The sequence below is a fragment of the Drosophila virilis genome, chromosome 2 (assembly GCF_030788295.1).
Source record: "Drosophila virilis strain 15010-1051.87 chromosome 2, Dvir_AGI_RSII-ME, whole genome shotgun sequence".
Classification (NCBI taxonomy): domain Eukaryota; kingdom Metazoa; phylum Arthropoda; class Insecta; order Diptera; family Drosophilidae; genus Drosophila; species Drosophila virilis.
The window spans coordinates 6,709,781-6,729,665 of record NC_091544.1 but is presented as its reverse complement, the minus strand read 5'-3'; the positions used below and the strand labels follow the sequence as shown (position 1 = coordinate 6,729,665).

General features: G+C 43.1%; 2 protein-coding genes across 9 annotated transcripts; one reads left to right on the top strand and one right to left on the bottom strand.

Moving 5' to 3' along the window:
- Positions 1–247: 247 nt before the first annotated feature.
- Positions 248–18,160, top strand: unc79 (UNC-79 domain-containing protein). 8 transcript variants are annotated; one of them, XM_002054569.4, is made up of 28 exons: positions 249–563; positions 765–873; positions 1,448–1,567; positions 1,627–1,788; positions 1,851–2,021; positions 2,083–2,172; positions 2,229–2,414; positions 2,707–3,402; positions 3,467–4,132; positions 4,194–4,465; positions 4,523–4,624; positions 4,690–4,834; positions 5,693–5,749; positions 7,029–7,108; positions 7,546–7,608; positions 8,974–9,294; positions 9,621–9,769; positions 9,830–10,563; positions 10,621–11,466; positions 12,910–13,177; positions 13,235–13,883; positions 13,940–14,032; positions 14,096–15,343; positions 15,597–15,775; positions 15,835–15,989; positions 16,052–16,764; positions 16,822–17,000; positions 17,146–18,160. In XM_002054569.4, the coding sequence occupies exons 2-28, from the start codon at positions 819–821 to the stop codon at positions 17,969–17,971; spliced, it is 9,225 nt and encodes a 3,074-aa protein (XP_002054605.3). In that variant the 5' UTR covers positions 249–563; positions 765–818; the 3' UTR covers positions 17,972–18,160. The 8 variants fall into 8 exon arrangements, with proteins under 8 accessions (XP_070063097.1, XP_002054605.3, XP_032294930.1 ...); XM_032439041.2 differs by having other exon boundaries at positions 252–563; positions 10,621–10,698; XM_032439039.2 differs by lacking the exon at positions 5,693–5,749 and having other exon boundaries at positions 250–563.
- Positions 18,149–19,586, bottom strand: Polr2M (RNA polymerase II subunit M). Its single transcript, XM_002054570.4, has 3 exons — positions 19,368–19,586; positions 18,552–19,299; positions 18,149–18,492 (listed from the first exon to the last, which is right to left on the bottom strand). The coding sequence occupies exons 1-3, from the start codon at positions 19,499–19,501 to the stop codon at positions 18,256–18,258; spliced, it is 1,119 nt and encodes a 372-aa protein (XP_002054606.1). The 5' UTR covers positions 19,502–19,586; the 3' UTR covers positions 18,149–18,255.
- Between the last annotated feature and the right edge of the window lie 299 nt (positions 19,587–19,885).

Genomic DNA, 19,885 nt, shown 5'->3' with positions numbered 1-19,885 from the left:
AATACGGATTAAGTGCGCAAACTCAACACGAAACCATCTGACAAGGGACACCGTAAATATTTACACGAGAGCAGACCAAAACAAACACTTGTTGAACTAGCCGCTGAGTTGGAAAAGCGGAAAAGCGCGGAAAATGCGCTATGCGAAGTAAACATTGGATATGCGCATGTCCCAGTTGCAGCTGGTTTTTCGGGCCTCCTTGGGGTGAGTGTTCATCAGCAGTGAGAAAAGTGGGTCAACGCCGCGACACGGCATGTTTCGGCCATAAAATGTATTAAAATTCTGCTTGGAAATTTACTAAAATCCGTATATAAATGTGTAAATAGCAGCTACAATGAACAATTTCATAAGTGATAAATGGACAAGTGTTTCAGAGTCGAGCACTGACCGCAGAGCCGCCTTCCATCAGACAGATTGAAAAATTCTTTCACAGATACACACCACAAACTCTGAGAACACATACGGAGCACAGTTTAGTTATAGAGATTTTTCTTTGTAGTCAAGGTGCGACGTCAAACCCGTAAAAAATTGCAAATTTATTGAAAAAACTAACAATTTTCGAGGTAAGCTTATAAGAAACACAAAGCCTCAACTCCAAGCAATTGCACACATATGAAGTTTATGATTATTCAGTGAAATCTCTTATGATCGAAAGCATTTCCCAGCATCTCACATAGAGCCTTATACAGATTACGTAACGTTCGTGCCCTATGAATGTGAAGAGAAACAAATTATTTAATTGATTTTTTATACAATTAATATAGAATGCGAAGTCCCTCGGCAGCAGTTTCGGCAATGCAAAGGACTTGTCTGATATAATGACTGGCAGCTTCAGGGTGCAACTCATCAACATGGGCACTCGCGCTGCCGCCTGTAAGTATGCCACAAAAGTCTCGAGTGACAAGTTTCGGCTGTATACCTTGTACCCATGCAAATGAAAGATTTCCACCGCAAATTTAGGTTTATCTCAAAACATCGATAGGTTCTGCCGTCCGTCCGTCTGCCTGAAATCAAAAAGTAACGACTTTCCATTCATGGATAACTCCCCCGACTCCCCCCCCACAAAATAAAAATATATATTTTGGGGCGCATGGCCATTTTATTATTATATATATATTATTTGGAGCCAGATTCAAGCCCCAAAATTTCCATGAAGATTTCTTTTTTGTATTATTATTATTAAGTGTAGAGCCTGTACAATCAAAAATTTAGTACCTTAACAGCACATGGATGAAAAATGTAATTTAGAGCCGAACCCTAAAAAGCAGTATGAGGATTTGAACCTTGTTTGGCTTGCAAACATGCAAGTTATTTAAAAATTGATTTCCTTTTTTCAATAAGAAAGGAAATGCGAAGGCTTGAAACGACATCTCGGCGCTGGGTACAGGGTATCTGCATGTCTGGCATACCCAACTAGAGCACTTTTACTTTTGTTTATTTATTACAGTTCAGGCAAAACTGAGAGCCCTTCATGAATACCATGTACGCCTCTTGCACAACGTCTTACCTGCGCCCTCTGGCGTCGATATTGCTAACAATATCAAATACTTTTCTCAAACTCTACTAAGTAAGTTCCCCAAATACGGAATCCTCGCTGTCGCATTATCAACCTTCTATCTTTTGCAGCTGTCCTTAAAGATGTGCGCACCTCTCCGCATGAGCTTATCTGCGATCCTCTCGAAGATCCCACACGCATGTCCGCCTACCCAAATCTCGAATATGGCAATCTCTATAATGCCTTAACCATGCTCATTGATGTGGCACCCTGTATACAGTATGGCCAAATCGGTGAGACTTCAAAGGGAATATAAAAAACCGTACAAATTTCTAATCTTTCTTAATGTTTTCAGTTTTCGGCAAAGCTTTGCTACAGTGTCTAAGCTGCATATTACCCTTTCTCGATAAGGATCTTATTGATAATCTACCCTATCTAGTTAGCTCTACTATATCTGTACTACCGCCAGCCTTGCATCAGGATATTGTCAATGCACTGTGCTACTATATCTTACCCTTTACCATAAGTATGTTTGAACTTAACAATTCCAATGGCTTATTCTAATAACGTTTTACAACATATGCTAGCACGTCGCAGCGCCGATGAGCAGGAATGCCAAGCCTGCCAGTCTGTCTCCTCTGTCATCATGATGGTACTGCAATACTCGAAAAATCCAGGTAGGTTGGCTTGGTTTATGTAATAGATGCGTATTTAAACTGGCCTCATCTCTTAGCACATCACTGTCAACTACTGGAGTGTCTGATGACTCTGAAGCATAATGTGGTCAAGGACATACTCTGCGTGGTGGCCTATGGCACTGCTGTTTCCCGTTCCTCCGCTGCCAAGCTGCTCTTCTACTACTGGCCCGCATTTGATCCCAATCTTTTCGATCGCAAGGTTCTGCTCTCTAAACTTACCAGTGAGTAAAAACGTATTACCATCCTATAGATAACTGACAAAGAAATTAGATTATTCGCTAAAATGAAAAACTAGAATTCTAATCAGAATCCCATTCGGTTCAAATTCGATTACTTACGAGAGTTTCTTTATCTTCATTCATTATTAAATGCAATATATAATTTGTTGATTTTTTCGCCGATTTCATGGATTGAATATATAGTCCAAGTTTTTATTGTCGAAAGTTAGAACTTCTATTGAATTGGATTTTAATTAGTTTTGAAAATCTATCTATGGGCTATCCCCTCGAATAGATGACTTGCTACCATTCACCTGTCAACGCGATCAATGCCCCAATGCTGGCAATGCCGAGGCCGCCAAGGTATGCTACGATCATAGCATTTGCATCACCTATGCACAGGACTGTCCGCCGCCATTGTATCTGTGCATCGAGTGCGCCAACGAGATACATCGGGAGCACGCTAATCTGGAGTTTGGCGATATACTGCATCCCATGCAACAGGTGTCCATGGTGTGCGAGAACAAAAACTGTCGATCCAACGAGAAGTCCGCCTTCTCCATATGCTTCTCGACCGAATGCGCCGCCTTCAACGGCAATCATCCCATTCGCTATTGCGCCCAGTGCCACAGCAACCGTCATAACTCCCGTCGCGGTGGTGATCATGTGGTGCATCGCAGCCTGCAGCCAGCCTGGCAAATGGACCCGGAGATGCAAATGCACATGGTCGAGTCGGTGGTCAGTCTGCTGCGAGAGGCCAAGCCTCTGAACTTTGAGCCGGGCAAGGAGTCCCCGTCGGAGACGAAGAAGAACGGCGCTGCCCTCACACCGGACAACATTTCTCTCGAGGAGCGTCAGATGCTGGGCCGCTATGGCATTTGGTTGCTGGTAGGACGTTGTACTCCCACCGTCGATACACCAGTCGAGGTTCTGGGACGCATTCTGAGCATGCTCTTTCACTGGTTCCATGTCACGGCCTATTCATACGATGGTAAATGCCCAATGAAGCGATCGGCCCAGACACAGTCCAGCTAATTGTACTCTTTAATTCACAGCTGCTGGACAGATTGAGAGCACCATAGAGAAGCTTAAAATGGATCACGTCTGCGACTGGCTAAAGGAGATTTGTCGCATACACTACAACGTGTTCATCTCCTGTCTGCTGCCGCATCCGCCAGAGTACGCTCGGGTGGGTGGTCACTGGGAAACGCTCGCCTCACGCACCAGCCACCTGAAGGAGGGTCTGCAGCGTCTGATCTGCCTGGTGCCCTACGAAGTGATCACCTCGGAGATATGGGACTATGTGATGCCGCACTGGATGGAGGCCATTACCAATGATGTGGCCGAAAAGGAGCTAAACGAGCTTAAAATTGTGCTCAGCAAAATACTCGATCCGGAAATGTCACCGCTCGGCTTCGATGCCAAGACCATGTACAACTTTGTGGCCATACGATTCGAAAAGACAACGGCCAAGGTGCAGCAACAGGCGCTCCACTGGCTGCAGATTCTCACCAAGCTGGAAATACTCATACCGCTCGTGCAGCTCTTTGCCATGTTCGGCGACGGGGTGCGCATCATGAAATACGGCATACAGCACGAGCTTATGCGGGAGAAGGAGAAGGAAAAGGAGCCGCAAACTCAACAGCAGGCAAAAGCGCCCAAGACACCGTGCAAGGAGAGCAAAGCCGAAATGGCCAATCCACCCAGGCGCAGTTCCATTTGTACGTAGCTAAGATCAGATTTCCGTTTGATAAATTCAACTGAATTTCCATCCACTTTTAGCGCCCGTTGTGGAGGATGACTCCGGCAATACATCGGCAATATCGGACGATGAGGCGCCCACCAACCGGCACACGGAGTTCTCTACAGATGCCGAGCACAACTTAACTTGCTGCATACTCATGCTGGACATTCTGCTCAAGCAAATGGAGCTGCAGGACGTGGAGCAGCACATGGGCATACACACTAGCGTGTGCGAAAATGTCTCTCGCCTCATCAAGTGCATGGTAACAGCGGCCCGGGTGGGTCTAAGTAGTCACGTCTGTGCATTAAAGGCAAGTTATGCAGGACAGCAGCCACAGGTAGCTTAATCTGAGAACAACTCATTATAGGTGGCGGAGTGTGCCTACTGCGAGGCCTCCACGATGTGGCATCAGCTGTCGACCAAGCTGGTTGAGTTTATGGCCCCACTGCATCCTGTTAGACCACCCGATGTAGGTTTCACACATATTCCATCTATATATACTTAATAAACAGCTGAGCTCTCTCGACACCGTAGGTGCCAATTGAGGATATCATCGAAGAGGAAAAGTCGTCACGCAAATCGCCGCCCGAATCCGACAAAGAGAAATCTCGTGATCGTGATGTTTCGCTCTCCATGGCACCGTTGCCCATTCCGCTGGGTCCACTCGGAGGCTTTGCAGGTAAGTCTGGCTCTCTCCGAGCCCTTTTCAGTTGTTTAACGAAATTCGATTGTAAACTACCTCTCGAAAAGACTTCAAAGTTGTATGCCTAATACAAACCCACAAACCCCCCCGCCCTCTTATAAATACTTGTAACTAACCACCGTAAAAGTAATCCAGACAAAAAGTCACTCAACTTGTAGCTAAATCGTAGACTGTACATCATTGCCTGGACTATATGCAGGCGAATTAATGGTATGACGTCTTGTAAGCGTCTTTGTAAACAAATTGCTTAGTCTAAAACCCATGTTTAAAGCGCATTCAAAACGAGTTTTGAACCTAGAAACCTGCACTTGTTATGCTCTGTATACAGTTTTAACGTACCTAAAACCCAGACCCGATTAAAACGATCAAAAACTATTAAACAAAGTCGAGATAATACTTAACTTGAAACACATTCCATTGAGAACGCTGCAAACAACAGAGATCGTTATTAAATCTATAAAACGCATAAATTCTTATGGTTATACTTTTGAAACATTTTCCATTCTACTTATTTTGTCTCTTATTTAACTATCTAACTTGCAATCTCTATCTACATAAATATGTATATCTTTCTCTCTCTCTCTATCTCTAACATATACTGCGCGTCCACTGTATAAAAATTACTAACGCTCGCTCGCTCGCTGTCTCGCTCGCACACGCACTTTTCTCGCGCGTATCAACCGTCTGTCTATCTCTGTCACACACTGTCGCTATGTCGAAACTCTCGGTCTATATATGATGAATTATTAACTTGCTCTTTTAAACAATAACAAACGTCAACTGCTCATCAAAAATACTAAAAACTTAAATTTACAATCTATCAATCATTATCAGATATCTTTAAGCTAGATCAATTCTTTTCAGACGATGGAAAAATTATTATAATGGCAGGTGATGCACCAACAGCAAATTTATCATTTGTTAAAAAGAAAAACAAAAAAGAACACACACACAAAAAACAACAAACACAAATTAAAATAATCAACTATTTGCATTACATTACTTACATTGTTAATCAGTTAAAAAAAAACATTTCGTTACAATTGATATACATTTGAGAAATACTCTACCCAATACTCTACCCAATACTCTACTCAATACTCTACCCAATGCTCCATCAAATACTCTACCAAATACTCTATCCAATAATCTACCAAATACTCTACCAAATGCTGTACCCAATACTCTACCAAATACTCCACCAAATACTCTACAAAATGCTCTACCCAATATTCTACCCAATACTCTACCAAATATTCCACCCAATACACTACCCAACACTCTACCAAATACTCTACCCAAAAGTCTACCAATACTCTACCCAAAAGTCTACCAATACTCTACCAAATACTCTACCCAATACTCTACCAAATACTCTTCCCAATACTCTACCAAATACTCTACTCAATTATTCTACCCAAACATTCCACCCTCCAACAGACAGTTAACAATTGCACTTGCTCCTTTTTGCCAAATAAGAAACACACTTCTATCCAAGAATGTCTGTTTAGCTTTCTAGCATATAATTTAGCATACAAGCTTTTAAATACATATTAGATGATCTTTAAAGTAGTACCCCAAACAGCCTACTTATTATCTTTCGGTTCGGTAAAATACTTCACACAAAGGCGACTTTCACTACACAGATAAATACAAAGTCCACAATACAAATTCCACACCCAGCGTAGCCGTCAATGCCTTAAACAAATTTTGATGATCTATCATTTTGAAGAATATATTCTTTAGGAATTTTCTCAGTAGAATGTGTGCACATGTGTGTCCAGTTTACGAGTCTTGAAAAATGTAAAAATAACTTAAGGATATTTGAATTAAATTTAAATTAAATTTTTGAACTGCACACACATCGGCATAGACCCCAATTGGAAATAGAAATTCAAAAAAAAAAAAGTTTAAAGCTTGCATGCAATCTTTTATCAGCGAATTTCCAAATTGTATCGTGTGAACCATGAGAAATGGAAAGCATTCTTAGGATTTATACTTTTAGTGTATGTACTTGGATGCATGCCCGAATTAGTGAATGCAATAATGAGTTATCTTGACCACTTAAATAAATTCAATTTGATTTCTAGCAGAGTTGTGCAATTGACGAACGCATCCAAATACAAGCGATTACTAATCCCATATATATATATATATTCTCTTTATCAAGGTCCCATGCCCGTGGCCGTGCCCCAACCAGAGCCGCACTCAGTGGGCGGGGTGCTCGTCCATATGCCCCACGTTTGTTCCGTATGTATTTGGCAGTATAATGATAAGTATTAGCAAATCTTATAACTCACGTTCTTTGGTTAACACCCTTAAATGGCGAATAATATCGAACTTGAAAGTTTTTATATATATTTACCATACACCACAAAACAAATAATAATAATAATAACAAGAATAAGACAAGCAAAATAAACAGCAAATATTATGCGTTTATGTAGGTATCTAAAAGAACAACACCCTGTATACTTTTTGAACATATTATAAATATATTTATAAATTCATTTATTACAGCAATTTAACAATACTTATTTAACGTGAAGATTCAGTTTGATTTAATACAAACATTTATGCCTTTTTATTTAACATACAATCGAATTTACGAATCATTATCATTTCCGAAAGCCAAAACTGATCAACAATTATACAAAACTTTTCATTTCTACATATATTTTTTATAGAATAACGAAAATGGGCATTCAGTTGATAATAATGAATTGAGAAAAGTTCACGCCACAGACGAGGTACTTTGTGCATTCATTAACAAAACCCAAAGCAAAATTTAAATCAAGCATACAATATTTTTAATATTAGTTGTATAATTTGGCTAATTACAATCCCTACTCCATACAATTCGATATTTGTACATTTCTATTTTCTATACATTTTATTTATGTCCAAAAAACACCAAAAATGTGTGCTCTTCATGTTAAGTGTATATAAATTGTACAGAGTACTTATTCCTTTTACTTTCATTACGAAAAATTCTTCCTGAATTATAATTACAATTTTCTTTTTACATACAAAAGTCAAATAAGAACCAAAAGCAGCTTTTCTATGCATAGATAATTGATTTTAATGAATTTGGCTTTTCCAGCTTAAATACACTGCGTGCATATTATAAAAAAACATATAATAATTATCTTCATATCATATACAAAACAAATTGTGTATATGTCAGTTTTTGTAAAGTTTATTAGAAAATGTAGTTTTAGGTGAAAACAGAACAGAAATTCAATAAAGTGAACAATATTGAAGCTGAATTTCTTAATTTAATAATAATTTTAAACATCCGATTTACGATCCGATCCGATTTTAAATATAGTTGTCTAGTCTTATTTTTGTTACATTAGGAATTTAGGCCAAGGAATTTAAACTTTCAATTTTCTTAGTCGATTTAAACAATTTTTTAACTGTGTTTCGTATATTTAGATTACACTATTAGAAACATATATGTACATGTTTAATAGGTTTATAACAAAGTGCATAGCTTTAAAAAAAAAATCAATTTTTAGAATATGTTTTTCAAGTTTCTTTCCACTCCCGTGTCTCAAAGTATCTTGTATGTGTGTGAATATAAATTACAAAATACAGCAAGCGGAAAAAGCGTGTACGCTAATTCTAAATAAATGTACATTTTTTTTAAATAAATCTCCAAAATTTCTTAATTCATTTCTAACATATGTATATAAGTATATACATTACGTTTATTTCTACAACTTTTCCACGTACCTAAAAATGTTTCCTTTTGGTTTTCAATCAATGTTCAATAGCATGTTCCGTGTACAAGCACCATCACCAATATATGAAATACTATTAATGCACAAATACCCTTAACATTTTATGCAGTATTACATGTTTTTTGTGTAAATCATTTATGTAAATTATAGCCTTGTTTTTAAACGATAACGAAAAAAAAAAATGGATGCGTAAGTTTAAGCGAGCAACGTTTATCTGTGTACATGTGTACTCTTATGTGATGATTGTAATCTATCGTACAGCCACTTAATATGAAATACCCTGTAAATATGTAAAGTACTTTGTACAGATGTGTCACATGTGGAAGAGAGCCTTCATCTAAATGTTGAAACCTTTGCTATCTAATGCAGATCATGACGGCCACCGTAGAAACAGTTTCGGAGCAACTGGACTTGGCTTCCTTCCTGCCCACGGACAGGGCTATAGCACGGTCCATAACACTGTCCGATGCGGATGTGGGCAGCGCCAATGTCAGCGTCACCAAGGCATCCGTTATGGGTGAGAATGGCGCCAATGGCAGCACAGCCGGCGGCGGCGAGAATGGCAGCGGTTCCGAGGACGACGAGGAGGAAGAGGACAGTGATGATTTCTGGCACACATCGGTGGGCAAGTTTAAGTTCACGCTGGATCAGCTACCCCAACCACTGCAGTACATACACCAGTTGCTCACGGTGCGTATGTGTAATCAATAATTATAGAAATACCAACTGGTATTACCCGACCTTGCTCGAGTTGTTAGCTGAAGCTAAAGTTGAAAGTTTAAAGCTCAATGAATATAGAACCAAAAGGTGGATGGAATCAACATTTGCGGCTGGACATCCCAAAGCTTCGTTTTAGCTAGCAACTTTATCATATTAGGCAAAGGGGGAAAAGCTATATTTTTCGCAGTTTTCGGGCAGAATATTTAAGATGAGATCAGATCCATACAAAACTAACTTGGCCTGGGCAAAGTGGATAGTGTATTCTTGTATGTATATAAAGCTTATTATTTCTGCAGGAAATACCCACCATTAAGAAACCGGAGATACTTTATTATGTGTTGCAATGCCTGAAGACGATGGCGCTGCACGGCGATGCCTTGGCCAAGGCCGCCAAGGAGCAGCGCGGCTTCTTCATATGGTGCCAGGAGAATTTGTTAATCAAAAAGTGAGTATGGAGCTGCCGACAAATTTCAAATGAAATTTTATAAACACGTCTAATTTATAGCCTGTGGGAGCTGTGCAACGCGGAACACTCACACATCTGTCAGGTGGGCGTGCCGCTGCTGCTGCACTGCATCACATTGCCGCTGGGCTCGGACGTTTTCTGGCGCGTGGTGCAGGAGGCCTTTCACGATGCCGATTGGCGTGTCCGCTTCACAGCAGTTGAACGAGTAACCGTAATTACACGTTTTATGGATTCGACACCGCTGCGCTCCGAGGTGGGGCTCCAAACGGCAATGGCCACCGCCTTCTGTCATCTTATCGCCAGCATGGATGACATCAATGTGTATGTGGCGCAGCGGGCGACTCTCTACATCGGAACCATACATGATACGGCAATACGGTCACTGCTCTTCTGCTTGGAGTCGCAATTCGATCTGTTTATTGTCGATCGACCCGTGGTTCTGCAGTCGGTATATCAGCTGCACAATTCCCTATCCGATCGCAAGTTGCTCGGCTGGGATTTCTTTCTCAATCGCTTCGATACGCTCTTTGTGGAGGCGCAAATCAATCTGGAAAAGTGCGGAGACATTTCCTATCTGCGAGACTTACGCAACTCGGACAACGGCAGCGAGGCGCTCTCTGCCAAAATACTGAAAGCCAGAGAGGCACTGAGCCAGTCGGACACCAGCGGCAGCATGGCCAAGACCCTAAGCGCCTCCTTCGGCACCAAGTGGCCCTACAAAAGAACAATGTCTGCTCCAGCCAGCATGGCACCCCGCCAGGACTCTAAATTCGGTAAGCAGCGATAGAGTTTGTACGGAGAAGTGGTTGAAAATCATTATGCATTTGCAGTACCCGAAAAGGAGAAAATCTACAGTCGGCAGGTGTCGGCACCCATACTCAAGCGGAAGACTTCGCGCTTCGGATTGGGTCAGTTCCTAGGCAGTAGTAGTGGCAACCAAAATACCAGTACAGCTAGTCATAGTGTGGCCACAACTAGTATTACATTGCATACACGATCCAAAGCGCCACCGCCATGTCCCGTACACCATTCCCAACACACGGCCTTTCCCTATCAACCCACACAGCATCAACACCCACACACACACGCGCACCCACACCCACACGCACACCCACACCCACACGCACACCAACACCCACACGCACACGCACACCCTTCACAACACCATCCGCATTCACATCCCCAGTACGCTGGTAGTAGTGCACAAGTAGCTACGTTTGCCTCGGCTCATAGTCAAAGTCACCAGTATTTAGTGCATTGTGTACCGCCTAGTCATCATAGTCCAATGCCCACGCTGCAGGAGGCGGAGACATTGCTGCGCGCCCAGGCTGCCCAGCAAACAGCCTCCGTGCAGTCGAGCATGGCGTCCACGCAGCAACAGAGCGCAGAACAGTCGCGTACCATACAGACTACAGTGGTGGCAACGACAAGCGGTACGGCAACTTCGGGTAGTTGCTCGGTGGGTGCCGCTAGTGGCCACGCGTTTGCCACCTCCTTTCACTCCCATTTCCAAAAGCATCCTTCGGCGCCGAACTTGCTGCCGCTGCAGCCACCGGTGGCCGCGCCTAGTCCCAGTCCCTCGGCACTGGCCTATCCCATGCATTGCACTTGTGATGTCGCTCCGCAGCCGGGTGCCAACATAGCGGGTAACACGGGCAGCACCACGGTCAATCCAGGTAGGTTGTAGAGCATGTGTGTTCGCGTATCCAACAAAAAACTTTAGATGTCTTTGTTCTCTTCCCTATTTTCATTCCCAAATGGTGTGAGCTGTATGTTCAATGTACATTGTATAGTTCACAAAAATCTATGAAATCGCAAGCTAAAAAATTTAATTTCAATCTAGAAGCATTCTGTGCAATAAACCTACCTCCGTAGGAAACAATGGATCACTCCATCTAACTAACTAATAAATGATAAACATTCATATTTCCAGACGCTTTTGTGAATAATATAATATAATCGCTGGCTTGCCAGCGTTTCCTATGTTCCTATGTTCATCTCTCGCCTATATTCACATAACTTTTGGTCTCAAAACATTCAGAATGGGACTTCATCATCATTTTTTCACTTTCTATTTCCGCATGTTGCTAAAGTTTTTCTTGTTTTATATTCAAATCGAGAACCCGAAAAGTGAAAGTCTGCATGGAAAACATAAATCATATATCATATCTTATGAGTTTGCAGATAAGCTCTGCTTAGTTTGGTAAAGATATATAAGTATCATAATTTTATTTCGTATTTACGAAATTACTAATCATACAAGATTTAAAATTCCATTCCTATGTCCACTGACAGTTTTCCGACGATAAGTAAAAGACGATCGAATCGGCTTTAAAACTGAATATATATATATTCTTTATGTTGTCGAAAATGGCTCCTTCCTCATCTTAAAGGGTATTCATATTAAAAGGACCTGACAGTTTTAACACTTCCCTAATGCAATAAACTACATTAAACTATTGAATTAAAACTGATTTTAACAATTTATGAGCATGATTTAAGTCAAATATAAAGTAGCAAAAAATAATATTTTTTAATGAACGTAAATACCCAACCCGGAATATTCATCGTAGTAATTTCTTAGAGGAAAACTTAGGAGACACATATTAATATATCTTTATATTAATTAAAAATAACTATAAATTTTGTTTATTTACAAGACAACTTTTCATTTGGAATGTGTAGGTGTGTGTACTCGTTAATTGTTAACTTTGTTTTTTAGCAAATCAATGTTGATAAATGTGTGTAACTTTGTTTTTTTCACACAAAACAAAATCATTTTAAGTGTACCCTTCCGAACTGGTATGTATGCTCTTACGAACTTTTGTAAACGTCTCCTCCTACAAATACTTCCTACTCAATAGAAACACAAAAACACAAACCGAACAGATCAAATTCGAATTGTGCTCTGCTCCACAAACACTTGTGTATATATCTAATCGTACATACACACTATATATTGTTAATATACAAATTTCAATCTATATGTACGATTGGCATGTGGGTGTAAAAAAAAACCAAAAAACCAAAAAATTCAATTCGAAATCGATGTTTATTTCCCCATGCATGTGTGCAAAATGCATTGAAACTAATATGATGATATATTAAATTCCGATTAGATGGACATATTCACTCGCTGGGCGGACTCAACGATGAGAATCTTATTGGATTGCTTAGCCGCATTACGGAGCTGGAGGAATCGGATCGAGAGACAATTCATTTGCTCGTCTTTATGCTGATGCAGTTCATGTCGCGCACGGATCAAGCCTTTCCAACCGAGGACAAGCCCATGACGAGAACCCAAAATATTGTTTTGAAACATTTGTTCTTACTTCTGGGACACAATCAGATAGACAAGACTTTCCATACCACGCCCGAGTCGCTGCGGTAAGTTTGTTGAATTGAATTTCAATTGCAGATATTGCAACTTTTATATCTTTGCAGCGTTTCGGCCGTGTTCAATGCATTTTTGGCCAATTTGGCGCAAGTCTTGGATCAAAATCATTTGATTGGAGGTCTTATATTGCCGTCTGTCATGCAAATCATTCTGTATGCACCCAATCCGACAAACACTCCGGGCGAATCGTATCAGAATATTGTCTTCAACTATTCGCTGTGGCATCTGGAGCAGTATCCGCGCCGCAATTGGCTATTCACGCTGCTGGTCGTCCTCTATAAGTACTCCTATACACAGCCACCGCTCAGTGGATATGTGATCTCCGCCATTCGCATGATTATGAACAGTCTGCGCGGCCACTTCCATCAGTGCCGGCGCATTCCCACCACCACCGTACTGGATATACAGACAAGCGTTGGCGGAACAGCACGATCGCGTGACGTTAGCCAGCCCTCGTTGGGCACAGATCCCGATGACAAGGAGGCCAGCCCACCAGCCAGCCCCATGTTCCCATCCGAAGGCACCAGCGCTGCCTCCAAGAGCAAAGCTCAAAATGTTGCCTTTACACCCAAACTGCAGCATGCTTTTCGCAAGTACAACGACTCTAGCCTGGATGCGGACGAAACCGAATCCGAACTGGTGGCCATACCCGAGAGTGATCTCTCCGATAGCACACTACATGGCAGCAGTGCGCCGGTAGGTTTCTGTGCTGTCCAAACTCTGGGCTATATAACAACTGATTGATTTTCTAGGGCTCCTTCGATGACACAGTCCACTTTGAAGATGTCCTGCCCTCGAAAACAGAATCGCTGCGGAATCGTCGCGCCATGGACTACTCCGAGGAAGTAAACATATCAGACTCTCATTGTAGTCATGGGTTTTAACATAGTGTACTATATCATTTACAGAAATCGACCAAATCGCTGAAATCGATGATCACCACAAAAACTGGAGACACCTACTCCACAAAAATCAAGCCTAGCAGCGAGTCCGTCAGCACCACCGTGGTGACGACCCATACGCGTCACAGCCTGCAGGAGGGCGTGCGCATGATTGTGACTCCTCTGGTGGGCTCGGAAACGACGGAGACAGCGATTGTTAGCCCGCCCGTGGATGTGCATCGTGCGGTTACCGTGCGCAACAAGTCGCTGGAGAACGCAGCTGCCTCAACATCCAAAATGTTTGCGGCCATAGCGACCAATCATCTAAAAGCGCTGGGCGCTCTACAGGACGTGCCCACATCCAGCGGTAGTAAGCCCAGCTCCAGTAATGGCAACGGCAGTCGCTCCACAAATGGCAGCAGTGGCGCTCCAGCGGCCGCTCCATCAGTCGCTGCCAAGCCCATTGGACGCCATAAGACCATTGTGGAGTGCAGCGCCGGCACGTCCAGTTCCTCGGCGGAGGATTCGCGACAAAAGAAGTCTCAGACGAGGTCGCTAAGGCACAGCGACAAAGCATACGGCTCGCCCGATTCGCCGCTGTCCAAGATGAACGTGATGCCGAATCCCCGTGACGAGCTGGACGCAGGTCTATTGCCTCCTTCCAAGAGCATTGCCGCTCTCGAGATACCAACACCTGAGCGGCTGCTGCCTATTGGCACACAGGATACGGTTGCCACCTTGGTGGAGCGCATGCGGGACGGTCTCAATCTGCCGGACATCAGCCATCTCAAGCAGGACAGTTTAGATGTTTCGGAGAGCACCAAGGACGATGTAACGCCCAGCAGTCGCAACAACTCGCCGCGTCGCCTCATTAAGCAGGTGGCGCTCGAGTCACCACCCAACCCGAATGCACCGATTGCTACTCCTTCTACTACACAGGCCCAACCACAGCCGCCATTGCAGTCGCATCCTCCGCAAGACCTGCACACATCCATTTTAAAGAACGTCACACAGGATCTGAAGCAACAGCCCAGTGAACGACAACCGAACCTGCCTGGCACGTCGGCCACTTCCCATAGCATCAAGCGTCCCAGGCAGAAGCTGGCGCCCTTCAACGTAGACACCAATGCCATACCAGATATACGCTCGCGATTCGCCGGCTCCTGGCCGCCACCGCCATTCCAGCCAGCCGAGGAACCCGGCGAAGACGGCGAACATACACCCGAAATCGCAAATGGACACACGACACACACCTCAGCTCATGCGGAGCGAGGGGTAAGTAAATACTCAGAATTCTTCGATTTACATATATAAAACTGCAAAATTGCATTGAGGAGTTTTTTTTCTGCCCATGTACATATATAACTGGCAGAAGGAAGCATTTCCGACCCCATTAAATATGTTTGCTTTGTATCAAATTACCTAAAAAACGCAAAAACGTACAGGTTACAGGGTATCTTCTAGTTGGGTATCTTGCAAGTAATTCGTAATGCTATGAAATACAAAGTATCCCTTATCTTCTACACAGAGCTCCCGACGCGTCGGCAACTATACGATTGTGGAACGCTGCTCTGATTGCGGCGCAGTTATCGAGGAGTACACGGATGAGGAGATTGGCATATTCATTGTAATCCTGGGCACATTTATTCACCGCGAGCCGGCAATGGCAGCGCCATTTCTGCCTGAGGTGCTGACCATGACATCGCGGTGAGTGGGATTGAGAAAAATAAAGTTACTCTATTGCTGATTAAACTCAACTATTTCAGGATTTGTCTGAGTGGCACCCATGCCTGGCAGGGCGAGAACGGGCTGCCCTTGGCGAGCAGTGCCCAGGCCGTGGCACTGCAGTTCATACGCTGCGTTCTGCATCAGCTGGCCCCCAATGGAATCTTTCTGCAGGTTTTCCAGACCCAAATGAAAAGTGAGTTGACTGGCCAATTTTTGTTAAGAAGCCGAATTAAACTTAATTTCTCTGGCTTGCAGTTAAAATACGGCACAACCATTTCCGCAGCATTGCCAAGGCGCTGCAAGACTTTCAGGATTTGAATGCAACCAGTCCCATTTATATGGTCTGCGAGTCGCTGACCTCAAAGAAGGCGCTGCCCATAGATCAGCTGCCCATCATCTTCCGGAACATGGCCGAGTATCTGCAGTGTGTGCCCGCCGAGGCGGGCGTTGGCCTGGCCGTCTGGTCACAGGCCATGCAGGCCATGGAATCATTGCTGCGACAGGTCATTGTCATCATGCCCAGCCTGAGCAATTGCGAGTATATGCTGGAGCTCATTGTAGCCACTTTACGCTTGAATTGTGTGCCCAAGACGCTTTTGGATCCATACTCCAAGATAATGGCCCACTGTGTGCAATACACCAACTTGGAATACCAGACGCTCTACGATCTGTGCACGCTCAACACACGCTCTTTCAACAAGGACCGCGACAAGAACTTACTTTGCCGACAAATGATCTTTGAGTTTGTCCAGGCGCTCAAGTTCAAGTCGAATATACCCGATCATAATCTGCTAATGATCATTGGATTTGTGCTGCTAGATGCGGGCGGTAGTTTACCACCAGGTGCATTGCCTGGTTTGCCAGAAGCAGCGCCCGTGCTGACCACAAATGCTGCAGACTGCTTTAGGCAGTACATTAACGATGTAATTGATTTTCTGGCCGATTTCCACACCCTCAGCAAGATCAAGGTAAGTCCTGAGCTGCATGCGGGCTCTGCTAGATAACTAAACCATTTAATTGTGCAGAACTTCAAGAATGGCCAGTCAAGCAGTGGCCTAGGCGAGGACACCTTGGGCGGCGTCCTTAAGGGCGCTGTGGCCCAATATCTGGCACTCGAGATGTCCCGTGGCAGCTCACGCGATCACAAGGCAGTCTCACGCTATCTACCCTGGCTAAACAATGCTCCGTCGTCGTTGCAGCAGGGGTAAATAAAGTTTTATATTTTTTCATTTCTATTATTTATATTATTATTTTTATATAATTATTATTTTTATTATATTATTATATATATTATTATAATTATTATTATTTATGATAAGTCTTGACATTACCGATTGCCTTACTTTCAGTCCCAAAGAATTCACGGAATGTGTGGGTCATATGCGTCTGCTCTCGTGGCTGCTGCTGGGCTCACTTACCCATATGGCGTTGGTGCAGCGACGCCAAGAGACGCATACGCTGCCACCAGTGCTGCCTCCAAATATAGCGCCCGGACAGGGTCTACCGCCGATGGCTAGTGTGCATTACCAGCATCAAGGAGTCACGTACTCACAGCCTGTGCCGCAGGAGGCATCCTGTCACATAGCTGACCACATACAGGTGATTTTTGCGGGCTTTGCCGAGCAGTCAAAGACTTCGGTGTTGCACATGTCGTCGCTTTTCCACGCATTTACGCTTTGCCAACTGTGGACCGTGTACTTGGAGCAGATGGCGCATAACACCAACAGCAATGCAGAAGGCAGCACATTGGGCGTACTATTTGAATTTTGGACCAAGGTAACACCAAGCATACTGCAACTGGTTTCGCATGCCAAACCTGCCAACAAGGAGCCGCATGCACAGGCTGGCATCGACTTTCAAGCTCAGAATGCCAACTCAAAGCTATCGGAAATGGTCAACTTACACTTCCTCAGCCTACTGGAAGCACTGAAGGAGACCAACTCCACGGTGCTGGGCAAATTGCTGCCCATGTGGAGCACTGTGCTCTCTTCGCAGACACAGCTATCGGACACGCTTCATGTGCGACTGCAAAATGTTCGCGACTATGCGCCAAACTTTGAAGAACAGCAAACGCATAAATCGGAATCGCTGCTCAAGTGGTTACAGCGTTTGCAATTTAAAATGGGCCAAATAGAGCTACAAGCCTCAACGGCAACACAGTTTTACTCGATTTGAATTTAAAGCTACTTAAAGGGCTTGTTTAGCCAACATTTTTGTGTAGTCCGTCATAGCGGACATGGATACTGCACCCTAGCAGCTAGCGAGAGAGTTGATTAATTGTTGGACATCCACGAACTTAAAACGTTTGGTAGCTGAAAAAAAAAACATATATAAAATACAGTAAACGCAGAATAACATATAAAAACTGTTTAGATCACACATTTATTTCACTTTGAAAAATTATGAACTATCATAAGATTAAGTAGATGCTAACGATTGACCTTAACTAGCTTGAATGCTCACTTATAAACTGCGTAACTAACGCCACCTGAGGCTTTCTCTAATATCGTTGGATCATGCACTTCGTTTTGTTCGCCAGTATGTTGCCGACCTTCAATAAGATAATCCACCTGCGGATCGCGGTATGTGTTAAATGACGACTTGGTCTTCAGCACGGATTCATCGGGTAAACGAATGCTATTGACTGTTCCTGTTTGCCTGGCCAGACGCTCTTCCGCCTGCTGTATGCGTAACTCCTTTAAGCAATGGATACGGTAAGATATAAACAATTGTATTAACATATTCCAGCATTTACCTTGACTTTCTGCATATAATCGACCTGAAGGCTGGCAGATTCGGCCAGCGGCACCAGCTGGGTCTCCTTGTGTTGTATGAGTGGCGGCGTTGCGGCGGTGATCTCCCAATGTTTGCCTTTCTTCCGTATGCGCTCCTTAGCAGGATCGTGCACATTTGATATTGTAGTGCGGAAAGGTCTGAACTTTTCACGAGCCGTTGCCGAAACTGGCAATTCGGTTTTCTCTATGAGATACAGTGCATGTTGTTCCAAAGTAGTTCCCGGAGAATGCTTATCAACCAATGTGGCTGCATCAATTTCTATTATTTCAGCTGGGATCGTTTTGCTGCATTCTTGCCCGCTTAAACTGCTTGATGCGCTTTGATCGGTCAGCGTTGAATCTAATGAATTGGGCGTTTGTCTAAACGACGCTATGTCAGCCACATCTTCAGGAGTGATAAGTGTGGCGGGCGGCGGTAGCACTTTTACCTGGCGCTGATGCATTGTACCTTGTGCGATAACACGTAACGGATCCATCTCTTGTTCATCGTCACTGTCGAGTAAATCCGACAAGTTTGAGCTGTCAACAGCGGCCCGACCATGCCATTCCAGATTGTTGAGCGTTCTCTTGCCTTTTGATGCAATGTTCAGCTCGCCGAATAAGTTAGCAGTTGCCTCGACATCGTTTCGCCGTTGAATCTCAGCAAGCAACTTCTCATATGACTCCTGTATACGTTTTCCTTTATCTGGCAAACTCTGCAATCGCTTTCTAAGGGTCGCGTTAGCAAAAGTCCAATAAACATTTTACTCCCAAATGAAACCACTTTGATGACTTACTTGGATGCCAAAAGATTGCTTTGCCTATCTTTAATTTCCAACAGCTCATGGTATCTAAGCGTTTTGAGGTCTTTGATATATTGTTCTTTAGTTTGAGCCGTACCAGGAATTCGATTCATCGGTGGCGCATTCATTTTCTTCGTTTTATTATTACAACTTTACATTAATTTTCCCCGCTCAATTATAACCACACACAGAAGAGTGTTGCTCGATAGACATCGAGTTATCGATAAGACCAATGTCTGCCGTGAATATATCGAATAGTGCAATATCGATGAATTGAAAATATAACCTAAATATTTTAGGATAATTAACATTAAAAAGAAAATTAAATATAAAATAAAAATCAATTAATTCTGCACTGATCATTCATCAAAATTCGTAAAGAAAATAATTCCAAAAGATGGATTTAAGAAACAGACAGAAGAACAAACAAACATTTGTTAAAGGACAAAAAATAATGTACTTAAGGATGTGCAATAAATCGATAATTCGATACCGGATAATAGACAGAATTA